The sequence below is a fragment of the Camelina sativa genome, chromosome 1 (genome assembly GCF_030686135.1).
Source record: "Camelina sativa cultivar CO46 ecotype springtype chromosome 1, ASM3068613v1".
Classification (NCBI taxonomy): Eukaryota; Viridiplantae; Streptophyta; class Magnoliopsida; order Brassicales; family Brassicaceae; genus Camelina; species Camelina sativa.
The window spans coordinates 8,634,303-8,658,554 of record NC_141880.1 but is presented as its reverse complement, the minus strand read 5'-3'; the positions used below and the strand labels follow the sequence as shown (position 1 = coordinate 8,658,554).

Sequence of the window (24,252 nt, the reverse complement as noted above, 5' to 3'; positions counted from 1 at the left end):
TAGATTCGGGGGGAAATAGGCGGAGGATATAAGTCCGAAGGAGAACTAGTAAGAATGCAAAGATCGATGGGAAACTGACACAATATGATAGTTCCGAGGGGGAAATAGTACGTCGGTCCCAAAAAACCTATCAAGTATCAACTTAGTTGATTCAACTACACCATTTTTTTAGCAAGAGAGTTGTTTCTTAACCTAGAGACGCTTCCTTGCGCACCTGTCAAGGAACATCTTGATCTTGACGGTGGAGTCGCTGAATATATAGAAGAAAAGCTACCAATAGCAAAACTATTGAAATTAGGGTTTTCTAGTCAGACGTTTTGTGGAAGAAGATGCGCACGTTACTTGGGTATATAGGTTACTTTGGATTTAGTTTTTGGGCAATCTTACTTTTGTTTTAACATCTAATACAGTCAGTTTATGTGATTTTTTTTTGAAAACTATCTCTACGTACGTGCCTCTTGTTAATAGATACAGATCTTCATCAAATAATCGAAGTAAAAAAATACACGTGTTTAAACCTAATGACATACTCCATATACGCAAATATCTTGTGAGTTATAAAAGTGTCAAATGTGATAATAATATTCAAATATAAAAGATTTCATGCAATTATACAAGTTTACCTCTATACATAATTAATCACTTTACATGAAGAGTACTTTGTCGTATATAATTAACATATACATAGCATTTGATTAAGTGAGCCTTTAGAATTCACAGTTAGTTGCTTGTCCGCATTGAAATGCGCATTTGAGAAGGACGAAGCGATGTGGAAATCACAGGTTGCACAAACTTACGACTACGTGTAGTAATAGATAAGTTAGAAAACATAAAAGCTGTAAAGTCATTTTATGAAAAGGTCAAATAAACATACCACAAGGGACTGTTTATTTGATAATATCTCTTCTTCTTTTAGATAATCAGTCACCTTTGTCTGCCACTTCATACTTTTGTGTCCCATTTTTCGTATGTCCAAATGTTTAGATTTGAATGTCTGAATCACAATTGGGTATGGGGTCTCGATTTCACATACCCAATCCATGGAAAGGTGTTTATGAGAAAAATAAACCATAACACGATAATGAAGATTTGCAAATTTTAGAACTCTCACATTCGTTATAATATCCCAAAATAACAACGAATTAAAAAAAAAACTTTTTTAAATGTACAAAATATGGTAAGACCTCAATGTCACTTTTGTTTCCCTAATAAAACTACTTTTTTTCTTCTTCTCTTTTGAACTTGCAATATCCTGCTGATCAAATTTCCAAGCAATGACTCTGGGCAACACGTACTGCACCACAAACGAAAAGCAGCAAAAGCATTAGGACAAAGCAAAGGTCTTAAACAAAGGCCAGTCAGTGGAGGTGATTTCACTTCTTCAATGTACTGCAATGTAAACCTCATGGACCCAACAACATCTGGTTCCAAAAGATACCCATACAAATTCTCCCCATGTTGTTATCCACATCAATGTAATGCAATGTAAACCTCATGGAGTAACTGGATTAGCGGCAATCCGTAACTCAAATAACAATTTTGTTGCTTATAAGTAGTTGTGCGTCAGCCACACCAATTTGATATTTCTTCAAAGAATCAATCAGTACAAACCTTAGCCGTTACCCAACTAACTTACCCATGACCCAGAAGTCTCTTGAATCCACTATTTATGCTAATCTTGGGACTCTTAGTTAACTACTAGCAAACAAGCTCTTTCGTTATGCTCAAATGGCCATATGCAGATGAAATATTATGCATTCCTCATGAACACTAATCACTTCCACCTCTCCAGCATCTTTGCATCTAAAGAAAGAGCTGCTATTACATTACCCAGCACAGTTATATCTCAACATCACACTAAGCTAGTGACAGTGAGAAACCTCATAAGATACCCATACAAGTTCTCCCCATGTTGTTATCCACATTGAAAATCTCATATCACAAAGAAGAAATGCTAATCACCAAGTTAATAGAGAATTCAAGATTAGGCTACCACACAAGAATTTAAAAAACTCATATATGCACGATCTACAGAAGCGTTGCCTAATTTATGATACAACAAACTATTTCTTCTCAGCTAATCACTTTCAGCATCCTGTTGAGTCTAAACAAATTTCTTTATCTTATCTCACGTATACCTCTGAGTCTAGCTCAGAAACTGAAGATATCTAATAAGCAAGGAAATATATTGCTAACAGAGAAAGAAGCAAGAGAAAGAACGAAATAATATGTTACAGTGCTATCTACAAGTTTGTGCCAACGGAAATTTTCAAAACAAGTAGCCACGTTTAAAAGCTCAATATTGCAAAAGAGATGCCTAACTTGAACTTCCCATTTCAACTGTTAGATAGAGACATCAATGCAATGGCTCGAATATAACTCACACATCGACAATGTTCTTGCAGCCACACAATCTATTATTCTGTGCCTATCAAAAACCTCAAGTAGTCCAGTGATCCAAAGACAGCACGGAAATCAAACAAAGGGCTGTTTCATGGCTATATCAGAGGCTGTACAGAAAGAGAGAGAAGACAATACAGACCTCAATCCAAATCTTCACCCCTGGTCTCAAGATTACCTCCACCGGCACCAGGTGCTCCTGACCCTGAACCAGGATCAGAACCAGAGCTCCTGAACGGCCAAGGAAGTTGTATGTTAAACCTCCTTGGAGTCTGCTGTCCCTCAACCGAACCCTGTCCATCACCACTCGCCTGAACTCCTTGAGCCCTGTTCTCATAATCAGGATCATCAGTAGGCAACTCATACCTACACACGGGACAGGAGTTGTGCAATTCAAGCCACGGGAGAAGGCAATCCTGATGAAACACATGCTTACAAGGCATCTGCTTAACACCGCTACCATCCTCAAACTCATCCATACAAACAGCGCACTGGTTCATCTCCGATTTCAACATATCCTTAGTTACCTTAACAGTAGGAAGCGCATCGATGGCTGATTTGGAAGCAGGAGGAGTTCCGTAACGGTTAGGATCATTCTCAGCCAGCTGCTGAATCAACTGCTCAAGACCTGGACCAAAGAAGTAGTCACCGAGATTCCCAGGTATACGATGAGCTGGATCCGAAGGATGATTCTCAACCACGAACTGAACGTGCGTACCGCTAGATCGCAGATGCTGGAGATGATTCTGGAGAAACGAGACCGGATCAAACGCGTCAGACTGCAGCGGATTCTGCTGAGTGGAGCGAGCCTGTGGTTGCATCGAAGGACCGAAGAAGCTCGAGCTCATGAAGTCCATGCCGGAAGGAGAAGCAGCGGAAGTGCCGAATAAGAGAGGGAGCAAGGTTGAGAAAGGATCAGCCATGGGGAAAAAGGAACCATCAGTGTTAGGGTTGAAATTGGGGGGAGGATTAGGGCTGCGGTCTTCGAATTCTTCAAGAAACCCTTGGTTACAAATAGGACAAAAAGGATCAGCGGATGCGGTAATCGAGATTGTGACTGTGCGATTGCACTGGTAGCAGAAGAAATTCTTATCGACCGCCGCCGATGCTGCGGCGGATCCAGTTGAATTTACGCCGGAAGACATGACGGATTCTGCGAATTTTTTCAGAGCGCGAGAGAGACGAGACGAAACGAAACGAGAGGACGAAGGAAGAAGAAAAGAACCGTCGGAGAAGTGAGACAGGAGAGAGAAAATAATTCTTTGGTTTGTGGCCGACCCTAACAATCTTCTATATAATTTGGGCTACAGCCCATTAACGGCCCATGTATGGTTCGAAGTAACTTTTAAGGAATGTTAATATATTGAATCTTTTTTTTTATGGGTATCAGATTAATTTTTTTTTTTTTTTTATGGATTTGAGATAATTTATTTTATCACTCTACTGATTATAATAATTCTAGGATAGGTTACATTCTAATAGAAAAGTTTTAGATTTAAAATTTAAATAACTTAATGTAGAAGGATCTTCCTTAATATGAAAATATTGTAATATTTGCTATAGAGATATACATGTAAAGATAGTTCTATCTTACTTTTGTATTTTTTTAAGTTCTATCTTACTTTAGTTTAGGAAACTATTTTACTATATAAACATATGTAACTTAAATTTATGATTATGAGAGTCAATATCTTATCACATTCAATAACGTATTCCTTTTTTTTATAAGACTATGACTTTTTAACTTGGTTGTGAGTTGTGAACTTGTGATACAACACAATTGAGCAAGTGTTTTTTTTTTTTTTTTTTCTTGAATGAATGTAAAAATATATTCAAACAAAAAAAAATCATTTTTACAATAGATGCAGCCTTGTTCTAAACATTATTCAAAAGAGTGTAAATGTATTTAGAAATATCAGATTAGGGATGAGAAGCGAGCCATAGCTGAAGTCCATCTGCAAACTTCGTGGTATTGCTGCAAGGCAAGAAGTTTGTTTCGGAGCAAGCGGTCGAGAAACTTAATGAGCTGAACTTAATTGAGCAAGTGTTTTGGATAACCAGAGAGTTGGATATTCTTGTAAAGCATGCATAATTATAAGGGATATTTACGTAAAAGAGGCTTTAGTGGCCCAAAACTTTGAGATAAGGTATGATCATCCGGACTCTCAGTATTAGGCCTTTTTGTGGTAGACACAATTACGATTATAGCCTTGTCTTCTCCACCTCCTTCTTCGCTCTTCTCACCCGATCATGGCTATTTTTTTTGGTCGAATCCATCTTTGATCATGTGAACATCTTTAATCATGTGAATTCAGTGGATTTCGTTCTATTTTACTTTGGATAACTAAATCTAAACCCTAAGGGATACTATCTAGTGAACCCAAGGGATCTAATTAATAATCGAATTTTGGAATTTAATTGGAGAACGTGAAAGAAATTTGTCGATTCAATCGGAGAAGATGATGTATCTTAACCAATTAACACATCCCCAAGACAAAAGCTTATAATTCTTCTTTTTATTCTTTGTAATCGTTAATCACTTGAAATCTGATTTTTCTCCTAAAACCTTCAAAGGAGAGATTACAATAAGAGAAAGAATAAATAGATTCGCCAAGAGGAAGATGTGAACCCTTCGTTGACTAGACCCTCTGTGCACCGGCTAAACGAGAAGAAGTCACGGTGGTCGGCGATCGGCGGTCACAAGTCTTTTCCTTTTCAAGTTACGACATCGTGAAAGTGAAGGGTGATTTGGTATTTTTGATTAACCAAAAAGCCCTATTTCTGTAAGTCTGGAATATAAATCCTTAATCTATAAGAAATTGTAAAAAAAGGCCTATTTCTATAATTAATCCATAATTATAAGGACAAATATTTTTATCGTTTAAAGAACGATTTAAACTCGGGTCCTCTTACTTCGTGATGTAAACTATAGATTTATAAAGTTATTTATATAGAAATCACCATGAGATTTCTTTTTGTTTGGGCAAAAAAAATCACCATTAGATAGACTTTGTTTTCATGCCTGTAAAACTTGATATATTAAAACTCGATGAGATATTCACGCAGCTTATAGTAAAAAAAAATACATGATGTAATGTAAACTATAGATTTATGTGGTGTGCTTTTTTCTAGGAATATGAGTTCGCATTTTTTTGGTCTTCCTTTTTCCAAGAATAAGGAACAATATTGAAACATGTAAAACAAATCGTCTCGATAATTTTCATGTAATTTCTCCCTGAAAACAATTCAAATATCGACAATCACGTACTCTCTTACATAGGTTTGGTATTATTGTCGTCATCATGCCCACCAACAATTGCATCATCTGGGATATACTTTTTCCAGAACCAATGCTGCTTCCAAACTCTTCCCATCTCTTCAATAGGAACATCTCTGGTCTCCGGCAACAAAAAGTAGATGAAAACCGTCATGACCGCCACCATGCTTGCAAAGAAGTAGAAGAGACCAAACTTCATGTGGCAAAGCATTGTCAAAAAGAATTGACCAATGAGGAAAGTGAAAAACATGTTGACAGAGACGTTGATGGCTTGTCCCGCTGGTCTGATCTCCAAAGGACATATCTCACTAGGTACCAACCATCCCAACGGACCCCATGACCATGCAAATCCCGCTACGTACACACATATGAAAGCAAGAATCCAATCTGCCGTTTCTGGCGTCAAGGTTCCGATTCCCGTGGTTCCGAATTTTGCACCGATGAATGAGCCAACAAGAAGCTGGCAGATGAACATCTGAATACCACCTTCAAGAAATAGCAGCCTTCTTCCATATTTATCAACCGCGTAAATTGAGACAATGGTTGAAAGCATGTTGACTACACCGGTTATCACAGCGGACATAAGAGAAGCATCGTCACCAAAACCAAGAGTCTTGAAGAGAACAGGAGCGTAGAACATAATGACGTTGATTCCAGTGATCTGTTGGAAAAAGGGAATCGCCGAGCAGAAGATCAAAGCTGGTCTGTATTTACTCTTCATGATGTTCTTCCATGGATACTCCACCTTTTTGGCAGCTTCAACGGCATCAATGAGATCTTGAAACTCATGGTCAACGTTTTCAGCTCCGCGTATCTTCTTCAACATATGTTTTGCTTCGTCGTATTTGCCTCTCTCGAGCATCGAGTTTGGTGTATCGGGCAAAATGAATGATCCAATCACCATGACAACCGCTGGAACAGCTGCTAAACCTAAAGAAACCCTCCATCCATTTTGAGCCATCTTTGATGTTCCATAGTTTATCATATTCGCCGCCAGGATTCCAATCGTAATAGCCATTTGAAAACCAATGTTTAAAGCTCCTCTTATCTTTGCTGGAGCCATTTCCGAGAGATATACTGGAGTAGACTGCACGCACACACAAAAAATAAGTATAAAAGATTGAGATATTAACCTAAACCACATATCTAGATGATACACAAGAAAGCAACATATGCCTTACCTGGTTAGCAAATCCAACACCAACACCGAGCATAAGTCGACCAATTATGAGCATTGCAACATTAATGGCAAACGCGTTGAAAAGTGCACCGATGAGGAAAGCAAGTCCACCGGTAAACATAGAGACTTTACGTCCATACTTCCTAGTGATAACCGAAGCCATAAAGGAAGCTACAAGAGCTGCGATGTAGAGAGAAGAAGTGAACAATTGGAGCATTTGGTTATCAAATTTACAGTAAGCTGTGTCGTGCTTCGCCTTTTTCATCTGGCTCTCTACATGAGGGAAGAACTTGGTAAGAAATTCTTCCATCGATGTCACTCCTCCTGAGATTCCAAGGTCATAACCAAAGAGGAGACCTCCCATGGCGGCAACAATACATGTAATGATAACGAAACCTGTGATTCCTCCTTCATAACTTCTTCCACCACCTCCTCCTTCTGATACAAAAACTCCTCCTGCCATTTTTTATTTTTTGTTGTTGTTGTCTAAGAAGAAGTCTTGTAGCTTAATTCGAAAATGTTCGATTTGTGATCTTTTTATATAGATCAATGTAGTTACCCTGTAATTAGGTGTATTGAGTAATATTGCGTGTTATGTTATAACTTATAAGTTTTATCTATCTTTGTATGACTTGGGAATTAGGATTAGGGGAAGTAGCTAGTTAGTTGCAACAAGAGTTTTCTTATTGTTATAAACGCCAAGTTTCATGAAAACTCTTAACTGTGTGTTAGACCGTTTCTTTTACAGACATTCTTTTCCTTATTTATCGATCTTTTCATTTTTCACATGAGAGATCAGATAATATCCTCTGTCTATAAGGACTTCTTTAAATCTGTTTTATATTGATCAATACCCGAAAATAGAAACTTGTCATATAACAAATTCATAATCTCTTTCAAATTTGACGTTTCATGTAACAACAAATCAGTCCGTTGACAAAAGAAAAAAAGAAAAATTCATGATCATTTAGGTCAATTTGATTTCTTTTCTATAAATAATGTTTCGGCAAAAAAGAATTTTATATACAATACATAAATTAAAAAGAAATGGAAAACGTAAGAAGGAGTTTAAAGCAAGTGAAAAAAAAAGTAGATAAGAAAGGACTTCAGTTATCAATTTCCATGAGCTCGTTGTCAGGTCAATTTGATTTGGCATCTCACGATTAGGTTTGGTCGGGAGTTTGATTCATGCACGTCAGTCAGTACTCAGTACTTGTATAACTTTTTGGGGAAATAATACTATCACTAGATTATAGTTTTATATTGAACGATCATTTGTTGCAATGTGTTTATGTACTACTACTTATTCATAAAATTTGTTGTATAGAAGAGGTACTTCATACTTGCAATCATTGGTAAATAATATGGTTTCTTGACTAGTCTTGTTTCTTGTATAACTTTCGGATAAACTGATGACTAGTCTTGTTTCTTGCACAAAGCATATCAACACTCTTTCTATCAAATAAAGAGATTCACAGATATGTTATATTAAAGTAACAAAGCACAAGAGACAAACTGATTTTTAAATTTTTTTTTTTTATATTTGTTTTTCTTAACTTTCTTTAGGCCCATACAATTTCAACAAATAGACTTGAATAAGAAGAAAAATAAAAAGAAAGAGCAAACTAAAAAAGCTAAATTCTCTGCATCTAATAACAGAGCAGCTTTCTTTTAGGGAAGTAAAGGCATTTTTACTCTTATTTCATCCCAATAAATCATCACTTTCTCTTTTTTCAAATTTTCTCACAAATCTTTTGCCCAAAGAAGACTTAAGACTTTTCACCATCATACGGACTTCTGTTGCATCTCAGCAGCACCCATATTAACCGCTTCATCAGGAATAAACCTTCCCCAGAACCAATGTGCCTTCCACACTCTGTTCATCTCTTCGATTGGCACATTCTTCGTCTCAGGCAACATCAAGTAGATGAATATCGTCATTAAGACGACAAAGAAGGCAAAGAAGAAGAATAGTCCGAATTTCATGTGACAGAGCATAGTGAGGAAGAGCTGAGCCACAAGGAATGTGAAGAACATGTTGACCGATACGTTGATGGCTTGTGCTGCTGATCGGATCTCTAGTGGAGATATCTCACTGGGAACCAACCATCCCAACGGTCCCCATGACCAGGCGAAACCCGCTACATAGATGCAGATCAGTGCCACGATCAGATTAGCATCGCCTTTCCCTATGTTCCCTGTTCCAGCCACTCCGAATTTGACTCCAATCATTGCTCCAATAGCGATCTGCAACATACACCGATGTTTTTGAGTTATTGAGTGTCGATCAAGACATGTAAAGTAGGACTAGGGTTAGGGTTAGGGTTTATTGTTACCTGAGATATAAGCATTTGAATACCTCCCTGGAGAAACAAGACTCTTCTCCCGAACCTATCCACTGTGAAAACAGAGACGAAGGTACACAAGAGCTCGATGATACCCGTTACCATAGCTGATAGAAGCGAGGCTTTGCTACCGAACCCGAGGGTTTGGAACAAAACGGGTGCGTAGAAGGTAATGACATTGATTCCAGTAAGTTGTTGAAAGAAAGGAATGAAGCAAGTCATGATCAATTGTGGTCTGTAACGAGGAAGCAAGATGTTCCTCCATGGGTGTTTCACTTGGTTAGACTCCTCACTCGCATCAATGAGATCTTGAAACTCTTCATCGACTTCATCGGTTCCTCTGATGGATTGAAGCATTTTCTTTGCCTCTTCGGAGTAGCCACGTTCAATGAGGGAGTTGGGAGTGTCGGGAAGGACTAGGGCTCCGATCATGATCATCACTGCAGGGACACAAGCTAATCCGAGAGAGATTCTCCATCCGATGTTTCCTTTCATCTGAGCGGTGAAGTAATTGATGATCGTTGCAACCACAATACCAAAGATAATCGCAACTTGAAACCCGTTGTTGAAAGCTCCTCTTAGATTCGGAGGAGCCATTTCCGATAAATAAACCGGCACAGACTGAAAAAAAAAAATGCATAATAACCAGTTAACCAAGCTGCTAGTGTTACTTCTTCATCAAGCTACTTTTACCACAGAAACTTACTTGATTGGCGAATCCGACTCCGAAACCGAGTAGTATACGACCGATGAGAAGCATAGCGATGTTTTGGGCAAAGCCGTTGAAAGCAGAGCCGATGAAGAAGGTGAAACCACCGAGGAACATCGACCATTTCCTACCGAAAACTCGAGTAATGGTGGAGGCGAAGAGAGAAGAGATCAAAGCCGCCACATAGAGAGACGAAGTGAAGAGAGTAAGAAGCTGACTATCAAATCGACAGTACTCGTTCTCGTGTGCGCTCTTCATCTTCTTGTGCACGTAAGGGAAGAACTCTTCCAGGAAAGGCTCCATCGGTTACCCCTCCTACAAGAAAAAAAAAACCCACAATTAGTCACCGGACATTTCCTAGATGAAAGAAAGAACAAGATTTGAATCTGAGAAACAAACAAAAAAAGAAACCTGAGATCCCGAGATCGTATCCGAAGATGAGACCACCAAAAGCACCGATGAAACATGTTACGAACACTTTCGGTGTCAACTTGTAATTATAGTTCCGAACTCCCGGCGTTTGACTGACGAACCCTCCGGCCATTTCTCCGATTTGAGAAAAAAAGATTAAAAAAAAAAAATTTGCTTAAACGACGTCGTGGAAGTTTCGGTGTTTGTGGTTTACTTGGCTCTGTTTTCAGACAGAGGAGGAGATCTTGTTCTTCGTTTTCTTGTGTTAGTTTTTGTTTTCCTCTTCAGATAATTAGTTAGATCTGGTTCGAATTCAGACAGAGAAAACAAAAAGAAGAAGAAAAGAGTTGATATTGAAAAATGAAGAAGATTTGAGTTGAAATTTATAGCATTCGTCATAATTTAACTGTCGGCTGACTTTGAGGTTTGGAAGAGAAAGAACAGCTGTTTGTTCTCGTTCTTCCCACTTGCCCTATTCCTCTGGATCTTATCTGCTTCCATAAATCTCGTGTCTTTTTTTTTAGTTCTAAGCAAATTATTTTAACTAAATACTATAATCTTTGTCTTTTTCTGTTTGAAAATGTGTAAAAGTTATCTTATGATGACGAGGAATAATCTAATTTTCTCAACAATACTTAAGGACAGTTTACCAAATTAACGTAATTATTGGACTTCACAATAAATAATTAATACACGAAAGCTGTAATTTCTTAGATGGATCAACACTCTTTAATTTGCACTAGAATTACATTTTTGACTTAATTAAAGCTATTTTTGATTTTCTCGTCACCTTTTTCTTACAAGTGACAGATCTTTTTGTTTGATGTTTGTGGTACTAAATGAGTAAACGCCCGCAAAACTCGGTCAATGGACAAAAAAGACCGCTACATTTTTATTTTTATTTTTAGTCTTTGTAGATAAGATTTTTATTTTTCTTTGTTGAGCATTAGATAAGATCTTTGATTGGATTTCAAATCTATTTTTGAATTTCAAACTTAAAAAGGTATAGAGTAGTTATTACTTCCAATCTTTTGAAACCAAAAAAGTGATACGGATCGAGTTTTCAGTATCTATCCAAAACTTGAGGCCATTTGATACCTAAATAACCTTTTTTACCCGTGACAGCCTTTCCATTCACATGCATGGATCTATCATGAATGTTACGTTTTTATATTATCCACGGAATGGGGACAAAATAAGGTTTTGAATAAAATAGTTTTTTTCCGATATTTTAAGAGCATATTATACACGTCAAATTGACTTCTAAGATAATATTTATGTGTCAGAGGATATTCAAACAATGTTATTAAAACAGTTGGACCTGTGGGCTATTATTTGATTACGATGGAAATAAAAAGTTGACTATCACTAGTTTTCTATACGAAATTAGTAATTATTTCGTAAATCATACGTAGTTCCATACTTTTATACGTAGTCAGTCTTACGTTGCTTTCGACTCCTTTAGTTTTACATTGGAAAGTCAGAACTCGCGTTACATTATTTTCATGATGTTCCCACAAAACTTTCGTCATCCCTATCATCATGTTTATACATTAAATGACATATATCGTTACCATCACGACGTATATGCAGGATATAAGGCTGCGATAGTGAATATATTGAATTACGACGATTTGATAAAAGGATGTGTTTTCTTTCTCATGTAAAATTGGTGTGATACAAGCTTATGTCTGCGCCTGCTATAGATAGAGTAAGTTGTATAGACTCAGAACTGGTATGAAATCATGAATCAATCTACATGTAGATAGAAAATATGTACAGCTAAAAGTCTAGCTAGAACAAGACAATTAGGTGATTCGATCGTATGCGTAAACCCAACTTGACTTTTAGATGTATGTTTTGTCTTGCAGATTATTAAATTTTTACAGAATAAAAAAAAAGTTAGCTGAAAAAAACAAAAACCAGAGTAGAATAAAACAGGACAAGAAAATATAAAGAGGAAGAACAATTTGAAAAACGCTTCTCAACTCAACACTCGTACATGTACAACATAAATAAATATCTGCAAAAAACAATAAGAATTAGGAATCTTAGCCGTAACAAACTCAATTAAGAAATAATGGATTCGATGTTCCCATTTTTAAATAAGGTTTTTGATGTGTACTACTTTAGTTTTGGTTTTAGCGATCCCTAACGGCTACTAATTAAGTACTAACAACAATTCAACTATCCAAAAGTAAATTATATATCCAAGAAATGCAAACCATCCACCAATACAGGAGCTAGGAACTAAATATTCCTCCTAATTTGGAGATAGAAAAAACTCGATTATAAAACACACAAAAGACTAAATTAACTAATTAATTAGTTGAAAATCATCCTTTGTATCGCACAATGAATAGCGTGAGTGGCCGACTTCATATTCAGACCTTTGGCTTTGTATTAATCTGAACTCTCTCTTTAATTTAAGATATTGGTTCGGTCCTTCTGGGAAATCCCACGGCCTTTTTCGAAAGGACTCTTTTTCTCGTTATCTCTTAACTTGGTTTTAAAAACCAACGCATGTTCACCTTCCCCGACTATATAGGCGGTGCATCTCAATATCTCATCACATACTTGGTTTAGAATTACTGACCAGCAAATTCCCATAAAACCACCAATACAAAAAAATCTTCGGAAGCCATTCCACTTCGAAAATAAAGAATCATATACATTCCAATAAAGCACATCTAAATATAACATTGTAAGGAAGAAAATATCTTTCGTTAACATATTTTCACCATATGATATTTTTACTCTTTTTACCTATACGTGAAAAAAACTTAAGACGACGGCGTATGCGTCCCGACAAGATTTAACCGACAATACATAACATGCTTACACGACGACGAGAACACACACCCGTGGATCATATAGGCGGTGCATCTCATCATATACTTTGGAAAGAAGAAATATCCAAACCAATCTCTGTCTTCATATATATAAACAATACGTAGACAGATAACTCATTTTTGTTAAGAGAGACAACATAAACGAGAATAATAATGTCGTCGTCGAGGGAGCTACAATACTTGGAGTACACATACAGGAACAACCGTCCCACGACGGGTCTCCTCAACTCCATCTTCATGACCACCGTCAACACCGCCGCTCGTTCCCTCGTCTCCGTCGCATCCACTGCCTCCATACCGGAGGTTCCTTCTAGGCGGTGGTCGGCTTCGGACCACCTCAGGTTCATGTCTATGATGATGACGTGGCTCACCCTTTGGGTCCTTAGGGTTTTCTTGGACTATTTTCCTCTTCCTCTCATCTCTTCTTCTTCATCTTCTTCTGCTTATTCTTATTCTTATCCTCCCTTTAGTTTCGCTTCGGGTCTTCTTACCGCGGCGGCGGAGAACGCGTTAGTCCCAGTTAAGGCTCCCTCCTCGTCCACTTCATCAACGGCGCTGGTGAAGTATTCAGGGTCCTCGGATCTGGGTATGATGATTTGCGACCGCGTTGATGAACCTTCCGTTAACTCTCTCGGTAGAGCACTTTGTCATGTAAGTTGTAATAATTTTATTTTCTCACTAATTAGTGTTAAATTAGACATTAATGTTGTCAGTTATACCGTATGTCGTCAATATATTCACTTTTTTGCCTGGGTTCAACAAATTAAGACATGATCATTATATGTAGTAGACTTATGTTATATTTATATAACTCGATTAATTGTCACTGAATTAGCATGTCTTCTATATATTGGAAAAAAAATTATGTTGGACCTTTCTATTTCTGGACACCACGAAGATCCTAACGTGGACATTTTATCTCTGTAACTTCCACGTGGGCAGCATGCACCGTGCCACATCATACATGAAAAAACAAAGAGGGAAGTGGGATCCATAGGCTCGATTAATTATATTAGTCAAGCCAGAGATAATTACCATAGTTTATCTTTATCATACTAAATTACTTGTAACATACTGTATTGCTTTCAAAAGAATTAAAATATGCGACGAATTCTGACCATTGGGACTCTTATATCTGCGTAGATATATTGTTCGCTTAGATAGATGTCTATATGAACATTAAACTTTGCATTTATTTGTATAGTTTTACAACTTGACCATTTAATATATCTTAACATGTTTTTTTTTCGCGAGTAGGCACTAGCGCTCATGAACGAGATACCAGTAACCTCAAGAAAATACCAATTTGCCATGGGAATGGCTGAGAAGATCATGGAAGACAACGCTCAGAGCGGCCATGTGGATTTACTAGACGTCAATAGAGCGGCTCTTGCGTCCTCATTTGCACGCACCACTGCGCGATTGCAGGACTGCTTAAAACGTTCTCGAACGGCAGACGAACCCTTTGGTGGTTTGCCACTGCGTGTGGTCAGCGCCCTCCCTCTGGGTGGATACGTCGCCTCGTACGTGAGAGGGTTAAGCGCATGTATCAATACGGTCAGGTCCTTAGCGGACATGACTGGGAACTTGTTATCGCAGAATAGGAGGAGAGAGTCTGCGGTGGTGAGAGCGGGTGGTTCCCAAGAAAATGAGGCTGAACTAGCGGTCGAGAAGCTTGCTGAGGAGCTTCTGTGGATGACAGAGAAGCTTAGGCGTTATGATGCAGTGGCAGAAGGAATTAAGCGGTGGAGCTACGCTTCCGGTTTAGCTTCCTTGTCTCTCACGGCTGCTCCCAGGGTCCAAGGCCTGATGGTTAAGATTTCAGGCAAGTATTCAGATTATGTTAGTCAGATTAGTTTTTTTTCATTATTTTGTTTAAAAAAAGTAAATTCTGATTATGTTATATTGTTTTCAGTAAAAATTAAATGTATTTGGTCATATATTAGGTCCAAGTGTTATTTCACTATCACAAATATTGTTCAATTCAGTTTGGTTTTGGTTTGAAGTTCGGTTTCTATGCTCACTACTTCATATCTGTGGTTTTCTCACAAACTCAATTTATAGCAGCGCTCTTAATTGGAGAGTTAGCAAGAGACAGCACACAAGTTCCGGGACAAGTGACGTTCAGGCTCCTTGCAAACTGGTTACCACTGTTTAGTCACGCAAGAAACGGGCTAGCGTTTCCCGTACTGACGGGTTATGAGAGAGTTGAGGTGGAACGAGCTATAGACAAAGCCATCTCGACTTTACCAGCATTGGACCAAGAAATCCTACTCACAAACTGGCTCCAAGATTTCTCAGTCTCGGCCTCTGAGTGGCCTAATCTCCAGCCAGCATATGACCGTTGGTGCCACTCCACTCGCCAGCTTTTCATGTAGACGGCAAATTCCATAGTCATGACTCATGATGGTCATGTTCCGAAGAGAAAACATGGGATATTTGTCGTGCTTTTCTTTGATACGAGTTTTGGTTATAGCTTCTGTGTCCACACATTTATCCTAGTTTCTTTAGGTAATAAGATAAGTTTGGATCTATACTCTAAACCCTTGTGATGTTTGTCTTGAGTCTCGGAATTTTAAAAATTCTACCTTATATGTTCTTTCTTAATTAGATAAAAAACTCCAGTATACAGGGTTTCTCAATCAGAAACACTATGAACTCTTTCAATTAATGTAATCATTTTAAAATATATTGATAATATGTATATATTTTACTATAAATAAAACTATTTATAAAATTCAAAACAATAATCATTTATGATAATATAATACTCATATACAAATTCTAAAATATTAGAAAATTAAGAAAACTAAAATGTACAGTAGTAGTATATTTATCATATCATACCGTTATACAAATTGAGTAGACCTCTTATAAATGCAATAATACATTATATTAAAAATTTATATTAGGCTCAACCTACAAAGTTAACATAAGAAAAAAATTAAAATTTCAACTGTTTAATCATTGTTATAAAAATATATTATTGTAATTATAAACAATGTGTGACAGGGTTACGAAGTGGATTACTAGAACGTTGGATCTTATAATTCATCTTGTAAGAACCTCTTAGGACTCTTCACAGAGGATGAATCAACTTTTACAAACCCAGAACTAGAGAGATAAGAGAAACCTAACAAACTCAACAATGCTACTTTATTTCAATAATAATAAATCATTAAATTTTCATTTTAACTTGTAATTCCTTTTAAGTTTATTTTTCTAATTATTATGAAATCAACACAACCACTATCTATATACCTGTGATACGTATATAAAATTTCATAATAAACTAATAATAAATAATTTTTCTTATAAAACTAAATAGGTAAGAATTAAGATCATGCACGGGTTCGTACCTAGTAGTTGATTTGTTTTATGGAGATATTTCATTTTTTTTTTGTTAAAGTCCCCTACTATTGGTAGTTTGGTACAAGACTGAATATTCCGATATAGTTTTTTTTTTTTTTTTTTATTTATAAATCGGATAAGTCTTTGACCTTTGTTGAGGTTCCTTGGAATCTAACCAGGCATGTGATCGTAGAGATCTTCACCACCGTTGTTACCAAACAAGTTACTCACAAAGTTCCCCATCGACATTGACATCATATACAGTCCATCTGGTGTCTGTGCGCTGAAGAGCTCGAGCCCGATACCATAGTCATGAAAGTCATATACTCAAACTACTCATGCCCCAAAGAGACAAAACATGAAATATTTGTCGTGCTTTTCTTTGATACGAGTTTTGGTTAGAGCTTCTGTGTCCAAACGTTTATCTTTAGCTTCTTAGGTCAATAATAAGACAAGTTTCGATCTATTCTAAACCCTTGTAATGTTTGTCTGAGTCTCGGAATTTCAAAGTTCTATGTTCTTTCTTAGATAAAAAAAACCAGATTATCCCAGATATTTCACAGTAGCATACGTGAACATCCATGAAATAGGCACTTAATATGTGATAAGCTATGTATCCCAAAACGGCAAATACGGAAGCAGATGAATGCTAAAACTAAAAGCGTTTGAGAAAGTTCCAATCGTTGAGATTGTTTAAAGGATCCAAGGAAATCTGGTGATGTTTTTTTTTTTTTTTTTTTAATAAGTGTACAAACAGACAGCTAAGGTTTTGATGTTCTTAGCTTATGATTCCATTTTTCTGAATCTTTCTTCTCTGCTTTCATCAGCTTTGTCCAGAGGTGGAAGTTGAAACTTCTGCGCTGCATACAGGGCAAACCTGCAGACGAATGTGTCAGTTTCAGTTTGTTAATGGAGTTCTGAAAGCTCCTTCCTACCAGAATGTTGACAAAAGAATCATCCAATTTCTAAAACTGCTGGTTTGTAAGCTAACAAATTCTTCTTTCTAGTAGTGATGCAAACTGAGAACAAGTTTTCGAAGATGATTCAACATACTCTAGATAGTCTTCCTAGGGAATTAACAAGTTCAAATATCTGATTATTAACAACAAAACCCCTCAGTTTCGATGATGCTGATGAACACAATCCGCAAACGCATAAATGCAAGCCATAAATCCAACAAGCATGAGATAGTCTGTACTGACCACTACGTTCCCTATCATGAACAGAATATTCTTGGAAAATCATGTGTTGTGCCGGTTTTTCTAACGTGAAGACATATATCCATAACAAAAAGGGCATATGTCGAGTGAAAAGAACAGACACAAAACAGACTCCCTGATTGAGTTTATCAGGGTTCCTCATAGCTGACTACCATAACTTTATACTTTTAACTTCTATATACAAGGTTATTTTTCATAATAGACATACCTTGTTTATCTTCAACCAGTTGTTTATGCACTCCGAGTGGTAAGAATGTTTGCAAGGGAGCAGTATCAGGTCATCATCATCCTCATAGTCTAAACGACATATAACACATCTGCATCAAGTATCGGAAAAATTAGTTATTTAGGTACATGCGCTATATTGCCAATGGTTTAGTTAATTGGTTACAAAAAAAGGCCTTACGACTCATTGGTTCCGTTCTGATTGTCCCCATCTTTATATCTTTTTGAAGGCAAAGATGCAATTGTATCAGCAGACAATCCTCTACTTTCGGTTCCCACAATGTCGCCAAGTGCAAGCAACTCCTGCAAACATTAGAGAGTAAATTTATAAGCCAACAGATGTGTTGAGTATCTGAATTATGCATATTGAAAACTTAAATGCATGAGGGATCTTAAAACTAGATTCTAACAAGTTTAACAATAGTATTCACATTAAACTTCAAACCCCTTAACAAAATTATGAGAGAGACCGAGAATCCAAAACGCAAAGAATACCACAAATGCTTTCATACCTCATATGAAAGCTCATCAGGATCCATCTCATCCCAGGCATCCTGCAAAAATTTATGATACAGAACGTGAGTGGAAGCAGACTCAAGTACATCAATGGAGCCTTAGTTTCTGTGATTCTAATTTTTAGTTGTTTTTCCCCACAAAATGGACTAGCGTCTATGAAAGTTCAGTGTACCGCGAGGTCCATGCTTCAAGGTGTGAGCATGGCCATTTCCAATATCAGTGAACAGTAAACGCTAGCAGATTACAGTTGATTCAGTTACTCTCTGGTGAATGCAATTTAACCTTCAAACATACAGTTGCGCAAAATTCTAGTAGCATAAACAAGAAATAGTTAGGGATGACCTACTACCAAATATCAAACAATTTCAATTGAGTAAGACTACATAAAATTGTCCATGGCACAATTCCAGTGACTGGCTCAACTAAAAACAACAATTACCCCATACATAAGGAGGATTATCTAACTGGGCCTCCGGACTAAAAAGGTAACAACATGGACTTAACTGTCACGAAAAGCAAAACGAACTGATGCCATCACAGAAAGATAGTACAGATAGATGGAACCATGTACGATGTATAACTAAAGAATGGCGGGTTCAATGTCATGACTTTGTCATTTGGCCACTATATGACTAAACAAAAAAAGAGGTGGACAGTAGTTTTTTCACATACTGGGGGCAAAAAGGTTCATATCCCATATTCTTGAGCAGAAAAACTGAAAAAAAAAAAACAGCACAAGAAAAAAAAGGATTTGATGTTGTGTAAGGAGCCTACCTGAGAAGTATGACTTTCATCCTCTAGAACTTCAACCCCTGCAACCAACAAATGTTAGCATAATCCCAAATTCATGTTAGAGCACCCATCAAAAAGAACTTGGGTGATAGCTATAACTAAACTTACGATTTGCTAAACCAGATAAGGCAGACAATCTAGCTGCCATATCCCTTTCTTCAGCATCTTGAAGAGCTCTAGCATAAGCCTCATCATCAGAATAAGCAACTTCTTCAATGTCAGAGTTGCCGTCATCTTCTTGATCATTTTCATTGGCGTGAACATCCGGCGCATCTTCCTGAGGATCGTTATCTGTCTCATATTCGTCTTCATCGTCATCCTCATTCTCGGGGTCATCAAACTCATCCTCATCGTATACATAGCTTCCAGTTTCCCAGCTCCCATAGTCACTGATTTCACTATTCATAGTCAACATCATATACGCCCGCTCCTGAAACTCGAACAACAGTATTCAATAAAACTCCCAAATCTACAGAAACCCTTCGGGAAAAAAAATCTAAATTCCAAATGCTAAGTGAACAATTCGGCGTATCTAGAAGAATAAGCACCACCAATAAAGCCCTAACAGCATCGAATAACCTAAAAATGATGGGGGAAGAAAGAAAGAAAGAGCCACCTGTTCTTGGAGTGTGCGAGCAAGAGCAAGATCCGCATCAATTTGGTTTAGATTAATGAACGGAACTCTAGCGGAAGAAGATCGGGGAGGTAGCTCAGCCACCAAATTCGATCCGTTCTCTTCCACCGTCACCGCCACCGCCACTGCCGTCTCTCCGTCCCCTTGCTCTCCTCTCTCGCTATTACCACCACTTCCGGCGTCTGAGACAACACCGGTCTGGCGATTCTCAATCGGTAACCGTACCTCAGTCTCGTTAATCTTGGTGGCTTGCTCGGCGGTGACGACGACGTTGTTGCTGGCGTGGCCGTTGTCGTTCTCCATGGGCATGATTGGAAACCTAGCTAGGGTTCTTCGAATCTCAGAATTCGGGAGATTGATTCGATGAGGATATATGGGTATCGAAAGGGAATTATTCAGGAATCTGAGAAAACGATGACACACGCCCGAGAAAGGGTAATGGTTCTTCTCTTCTCTTTTAGCTGAGATTTCAAATTTTGAAATTTTTTTTGCAATCTTCTTCGAAATCACACCCTTTTGTTTTTTGTTTCTTTCTAAACTCACCGACTACTATATATTTATTATCATTTACACCTCCACCTTTTTAATGTTCGTCAATGTCACTAGGTAGAATGTTTAATCCAAAAACCATGAATGAATATATATATATATATATATATCTAACCCCTACACTAATCTACATTACTGAAAACATCCAGATAATTTTGTCTTGTAAACAAATGAGCGAAATAGATTCGATTATCAATAAAAAATTAAAAAGGTTAAAATTTCGATTTGGACTCGAAAATAGTTTCGGTTATTCAATAAATTACTGCAAACGTTTTGATAAAAAAGAAATAAAACAAAGAAAATATAGATGTAAACATTTCAGGTAAAATATGTTTGTGAGGCATTATTAAGACAATGGGACGAGCAAAGACCAAAGTGATTAAAATGTGTCAATGTGTGTGGAAGGGCCGAAACGCCACAAGTTTTTCGCTGAAACGTGCAAGTAAACAAAACCTTGTTGCTTGATAAAAATATTTATTTTATTTTGAAGGTTAATTCATGAGATTTTTTTTTATTAATTAATATACCAAGTTTATTCACTTTGTCCTTTTTAGGTTATCTTTGTATTATTATTGTGATATTTTTTGGTCTTCTTACTAGTCATGTATTTTAATTTTAAACGATTTTGCACATAATATTAATATAATTTTCCAATTTTTAGCAATCTTATGACATACATATAGCGAGAAGTGAAAAAAAAAAAAAATTGACATATAGCGAGAAAATGAAAACTATACGCTACCGTTTCAGAGTTTCAGTTTTGTTTCCTCCTCCACCGCTCATTCACTGATCATTTTTTGTTTTGTTTCTCTTCTTCGTCCTCCGTCTCCTAATCCCCTACTCCGCAACACCGCCGTGCTCTTCCTCAGCTCGTCCGGCGGTAAGATTACGTTCTCCCTCAACTTCTTGGTAAATTCTTTAAATTTTAAGTTCATTAGTTTCTCTCCATCCCGATAGTTGCTGCTTAAGTGAGATTGATTATGATGGAGCGAGGCTCAAATTTAACCAACTATTACGTTATTATTCTGTGAATCCTCCTTATCAGGAACTATGTTGCTTTGGATTCTGTAGCACTCTGTTCTCACTGTTGGTTTGAGAATCAGATGCATTTCTCTATTAGATTCTTTTAATTGCAGAAAGAAATTTATGGTTTGAGAAATTTCACTGTTTTTACAGGATATGATGAACATTGTCTCAAGTCATCATCACTGTCAACCATCGATTATACACGAACCATGCTGTGTAGGAACAATATCTAAGCTTTCTTGTTCGAGATCTTGCGGTCCTTGTTTCTCTGGAAGATTTGCTTTCTCTCATAGCCTCTGCTTGAAGAGTACTTGTGGGAAAACTGCTAGGAGAAGGTTTTCAAGAATTTGCAGTATTGTGGATGATGGGATGAATCCGGATAATTCGAATGACGAGGAAAAGGAATCACTTGATGATAAAATTAAAAGGGTATGTAGTAGAAAACTATAAGCATTGTTACTCCCGGCCACTTTTTTGCTGTTCTCTATGGTGCCAGTCATGACTTGACATTAAACGTGAACTGATGCGACTGAGATACATTGTTTCTGTGTGCTTCATACAGTAGAATTCTGTTAGATAGTCATTTGGGGTTTTAGTAATGCTTTTTGTAAATGAAAGCCTCAAGCTTTCTCGTTCGTGAGATTACTAAGAAATGTAATAGAATGTTGATCAACCTGTCGGTCTTCTCGGCTGGCCCTAACTTCTGCTTGAACCTGGAAAAACTGCGTAGTTAATTTGATTTCTTGAATTCCTTTGATGTCATGATATCTTCTCATCTTTGTCATGGCTTAGTGACAGAACGTAGAAAGTAAGCATGCCTTTGTTTAAATTTATTGATTGCTTTCTTTCTTTCTTTTTTGTCTTTAGCAAGCAGATGATATGAATCGGGCAAAACTTGAAAGGATGGTTGGATCGGATGATTCTGCATTTAACGGTTTAGATCTTGCGACCCTCATTAGACAAAAGTATGGAAGATCTTATGATGTTCAACTCATCAAGAAGGTATGCCTTTCTCTATGCAAGAGTGTTTATGATTCTGTATCGGATGCTAACGCCATAGCTTAAGACATCTGGATTTATCTGCAAATTTTATTTTAAGGCGAAGAAAAAAGTTAAGACCTTCGATGCTCTTCTTTTAATTGCAAGAGACAGAGCCAGCTTTTGAGAATAAACTGTCCATGTTCCGTTTTATATACAGTTTCTTGCTGTGACATTTATTTTATTGATGTGGAATTGTTTGCCGATTAGAAGCTAAGAACTTAAATCATAATTCTTAGATGTGATTAATGTAGGAGTTCATGGGGAGGAATCTTCTTGCAATGAATGTCATGTGGAAGTACAGAGAACAGGTAAGAGAATCATTTGCTATGTTTTGATCATAAAAGAAGCTAAAAGTTATGATAGTTCAACTGATTTCACTATAGTAGTTTAGTATAAGATAGTTATGATCTATGTTTTCAATATAATACGGACTTTGGTTAGAGAATGTTTGCCCCATAAAAAGTAATGTGTATATCCATATTTTGTTGGTATAGTTCTTACCTTTGAAAACCAATACTTATAAGCTAATTCACTCTTCTGTCTTTCTTTCTTTCTTCTTCCTCAATGGGTAGAAGTCTTTTCCTCTAACCGAAGAAGAATATATACTGAGACTTGACGATGTAGCCAACATGTTGAAATGCTGGGGAGCAGTCTCACATATCCGTAACAGCCTAGCAAAGTCGAAGGAGCGACCTCGGATAGGAAAGGTGAGATCAAGTCAAAACAGTAACCTTAAGATACAGACATATATACTAGTTAGATCACCTTGGTTGATAAGAGACCACTTTGATACTTGAAAACCTTAGTTTTAAAATTGACATGAGTGGTTCCTCCTCCTCACGCAGGCTGTCAGTATTTTCATAGACATGGACTCGACAGGGGGACGAGCAAACGAATGGATTTACAAGTAAAAAAGCTGACCGGTTTACAGGGGGCTAAACCAAAGAAAGCAAAAGGTTTTGTCTCTATGGTTACCTTCGTCAATTCATTTTGAAGGCTCTTAGGTGATGGTGATTTGCAGAAACAGAGGTTTTTGCTTTATTTGATGTCCAAAATCATATATGATATATATATATATACATGTGTGTATAATAGTTAGACACAAATCTTTACATGAACTCTCTCTTTGTAAAACATATTGAAATGAATCATCTTTGTGAATCTTCCAGTGATTTGTAAAAGCAGCCACATGCTCAATAGCCTCATTTAGTTTTGGCACTTGTGTATCTTTTGCAATTCGGTATTAATTTGAATTAATAAGTTGAGTTCCAGTTTCAGCTGGGCATATCATACTTCTCTACGTTTTTTTCTTTATTAAGTTGGAGACTACAAACCAACATTATGTTGGAACATCGTGATACTTTTTTATACAACACATTATGATTAATGCTTATCTTCATCATCATTATCATCACACTCATCCACCTTCCCGTCCTACATCATCATTTAATTTGAGGTTAGTTTTTTTTCTTCCTAATAAAAATGAGAAAAAGAATCATAACATCATTATCATATTGAATGATGTTGTCACATCACGATACACATCATGACTCACATCATCAACGTATGCTTCTTAACTTCATCATCAAAAAATTCAAAAGCATCCTCTCATCTCATCACCACAACCACTAACAAGTAAAACATCTTCATCATCTCTTTACCATCCCCATACATCCTCATCATCCTCATCATCATCATCATCACCCACACCTATTTCTTTTTTT

General features: G+C 37.0%; 6 protein-coding genes across 8 annotated transcripts; 2 read left to right on the top strand and 4 right to left on the bottom strand.

Moving 5' to 3' along the window:
- Positions 1-1,082: 1,082 nt before the first annotated feature.
- On the bottom strand, positions 1,083-3,664 carry LOC104784856 (E3 ubiquitin-protein ligase RING1-like). Its single transcript, XM_010509952.3, has 2 exons — positions 2,543-3,664; positions 1,083-1,294 (listed from the first exon to the last, which is right to left on the bottom strand). The coding sequence occupies exon 1, from the start codon at positions 3,543-3,545 to the stop codon at positions 2,544-2,546; it is 1,002 nt and encodes a 333-aa protein (XP_010508254.1). The 5' UTR covers positions 3,546-3,664; the 3' UTR covers positions 1,083-1,294; position 2,543.
- Positions 3,665-5,596: 1,932 nt separating this feature from the next.
- LOC104784849 (sugar transport protein 10-like) lies at positions 5,597-7,365 on the bottom strand. The gene is made up of 2 exons (XM_010509943.3): positions 6,859-7,365; positions 5,597-6,764 (listed from the first exon to the last, which is right to left on the bottom strand). Exons 1-2 carry the CDS (start codon positions 7,318-7,320, stop codon positions 5,673-5,675), a joined length of 1,554 nt encoding a protein of 517 aa, XP_010508245.1. The 5' UTR covers positions 7,321-7,365; the 3' UTR covers positions 5,597-5,672.
- Positions 7,366-8,376: 1,011 nt separating this feature from the next.
- Positions 8,377-11,107, bottom strand: LOC104784840 (sugar transport protein 4). The gene is made up of 4 exons (XM_087454850.1): positions 10,323-11,107; positions 9,909-10,226; positions 9,194-9,823; positions 8,377-9,104 (listed from the first exon to the last, which is right to left on the bottom strand). The coding sequence occupies exons 2-4, from the start codon at positions 10,212-10,214 to the stop codon at positions 8,643-8,645; spliced, it is 1,398 nt and encodes a 465-aa protein (XP_087310976.1). The 5' UTR covers positions 10,215-10,226; positions 10,323-11,107; the 3' UTR covers positions 8,377-8,642.
- A 2,073-nt stretch (positions 11,108-13,180) lies between these two features.
- On the top strand, positions 13,181-15,766 carry LOC104784823 (uncharacterized). 2 transcript variants are annotated; one of them, XM_010509921.3, is made up of 4 exons: positions 13,183-13,515; positions 13,645-13,825; positions 14,432-14,999; positions 15,242-15,766. In XM_010509921.3, exons 1-4 carry the CDS (start codon positions 13,328-13,330, stop codon positions 15,550-15,552), a joined length of 1,248 nt encoding a protein of 415 aa, XP_010508223.1. In that variant the 5' UTR covers positions 13,183-13,327; the 3' UTR covers positions 15,553-15,766. The 2 variants fall into 2 exon arrangements, with proteins under 2 accessions (XP_010508216.2, XP_010508223.1); XM_010509914.3 differs by having other exon boundaries at positions 13,181-13,825.
- Positions 15,767-17,156: 1,390 nt separating this feature from the next.
- On the bottom strand, positions 17,157-20,824 carry LOC104784812 (E3 ubiquitin ligase BIG BROTHER-related-like). The gene is made up of 7 exons (XM_010509902.3): positions 19,895-20,824; positions 19,387-19,708; positions 19,261-19,298; positions 18,483-18,524; positions 18,152-18,273; positions 17,954-18,062; positions 17,157-17,402 (listed from the first exon to the last, which is right to left on the bottom strand). The coding sequence occupies exons 1-7, from the start codon at positions 20,219-20,221 to the stop codon at positions 17,349-17,351; spliced, it is 1,014 nt and encodes a 337-aa protein (XP_010508204.1). The 5' UTR covers positions 20,222-20,824; the 3' UTR covers positions 17,157-17,348.
- Positions 20,825-20,959: 135 nt separating this feature from the next.
- Positions 20,960-23,691, top strand: LOC104784798 (uncharacterized). 2 transcript variants are annotated; one of them, XM_010509882.3, is made up of 6 exons: positions 20,960-21,341; positions 21,638-21,916; positions 22,355-22,489; positions 22,780-22,836; positions 23,101-23,235; positions 23,374-23,691. In XM_010509882.3, the coding sequence occupies exons 2-6, from the start codon at positions 21,641-21,643 to the stop codon at positions 23,437-23,439; spliced, it is 669 nt and encodes a 222-aa protein (XP_010508184.1). In that variant the 5' UTR covers positions 20,960-21,341; positions 21,638-21,640; the 3' UTR covers positions 23,440-23,691. The 2 variants fall into 2 exon arrangements, with proteins under 2 accessions (XP_010508184.1, XP_010508194.1); XM_010509892.3 differs by having other exon boundaries at positions 21,130-21,341; positions 23,104-23,235.
- The last annotated feature ends 561 nt before the right edge of the window (positions 23,692-24,252 follow it).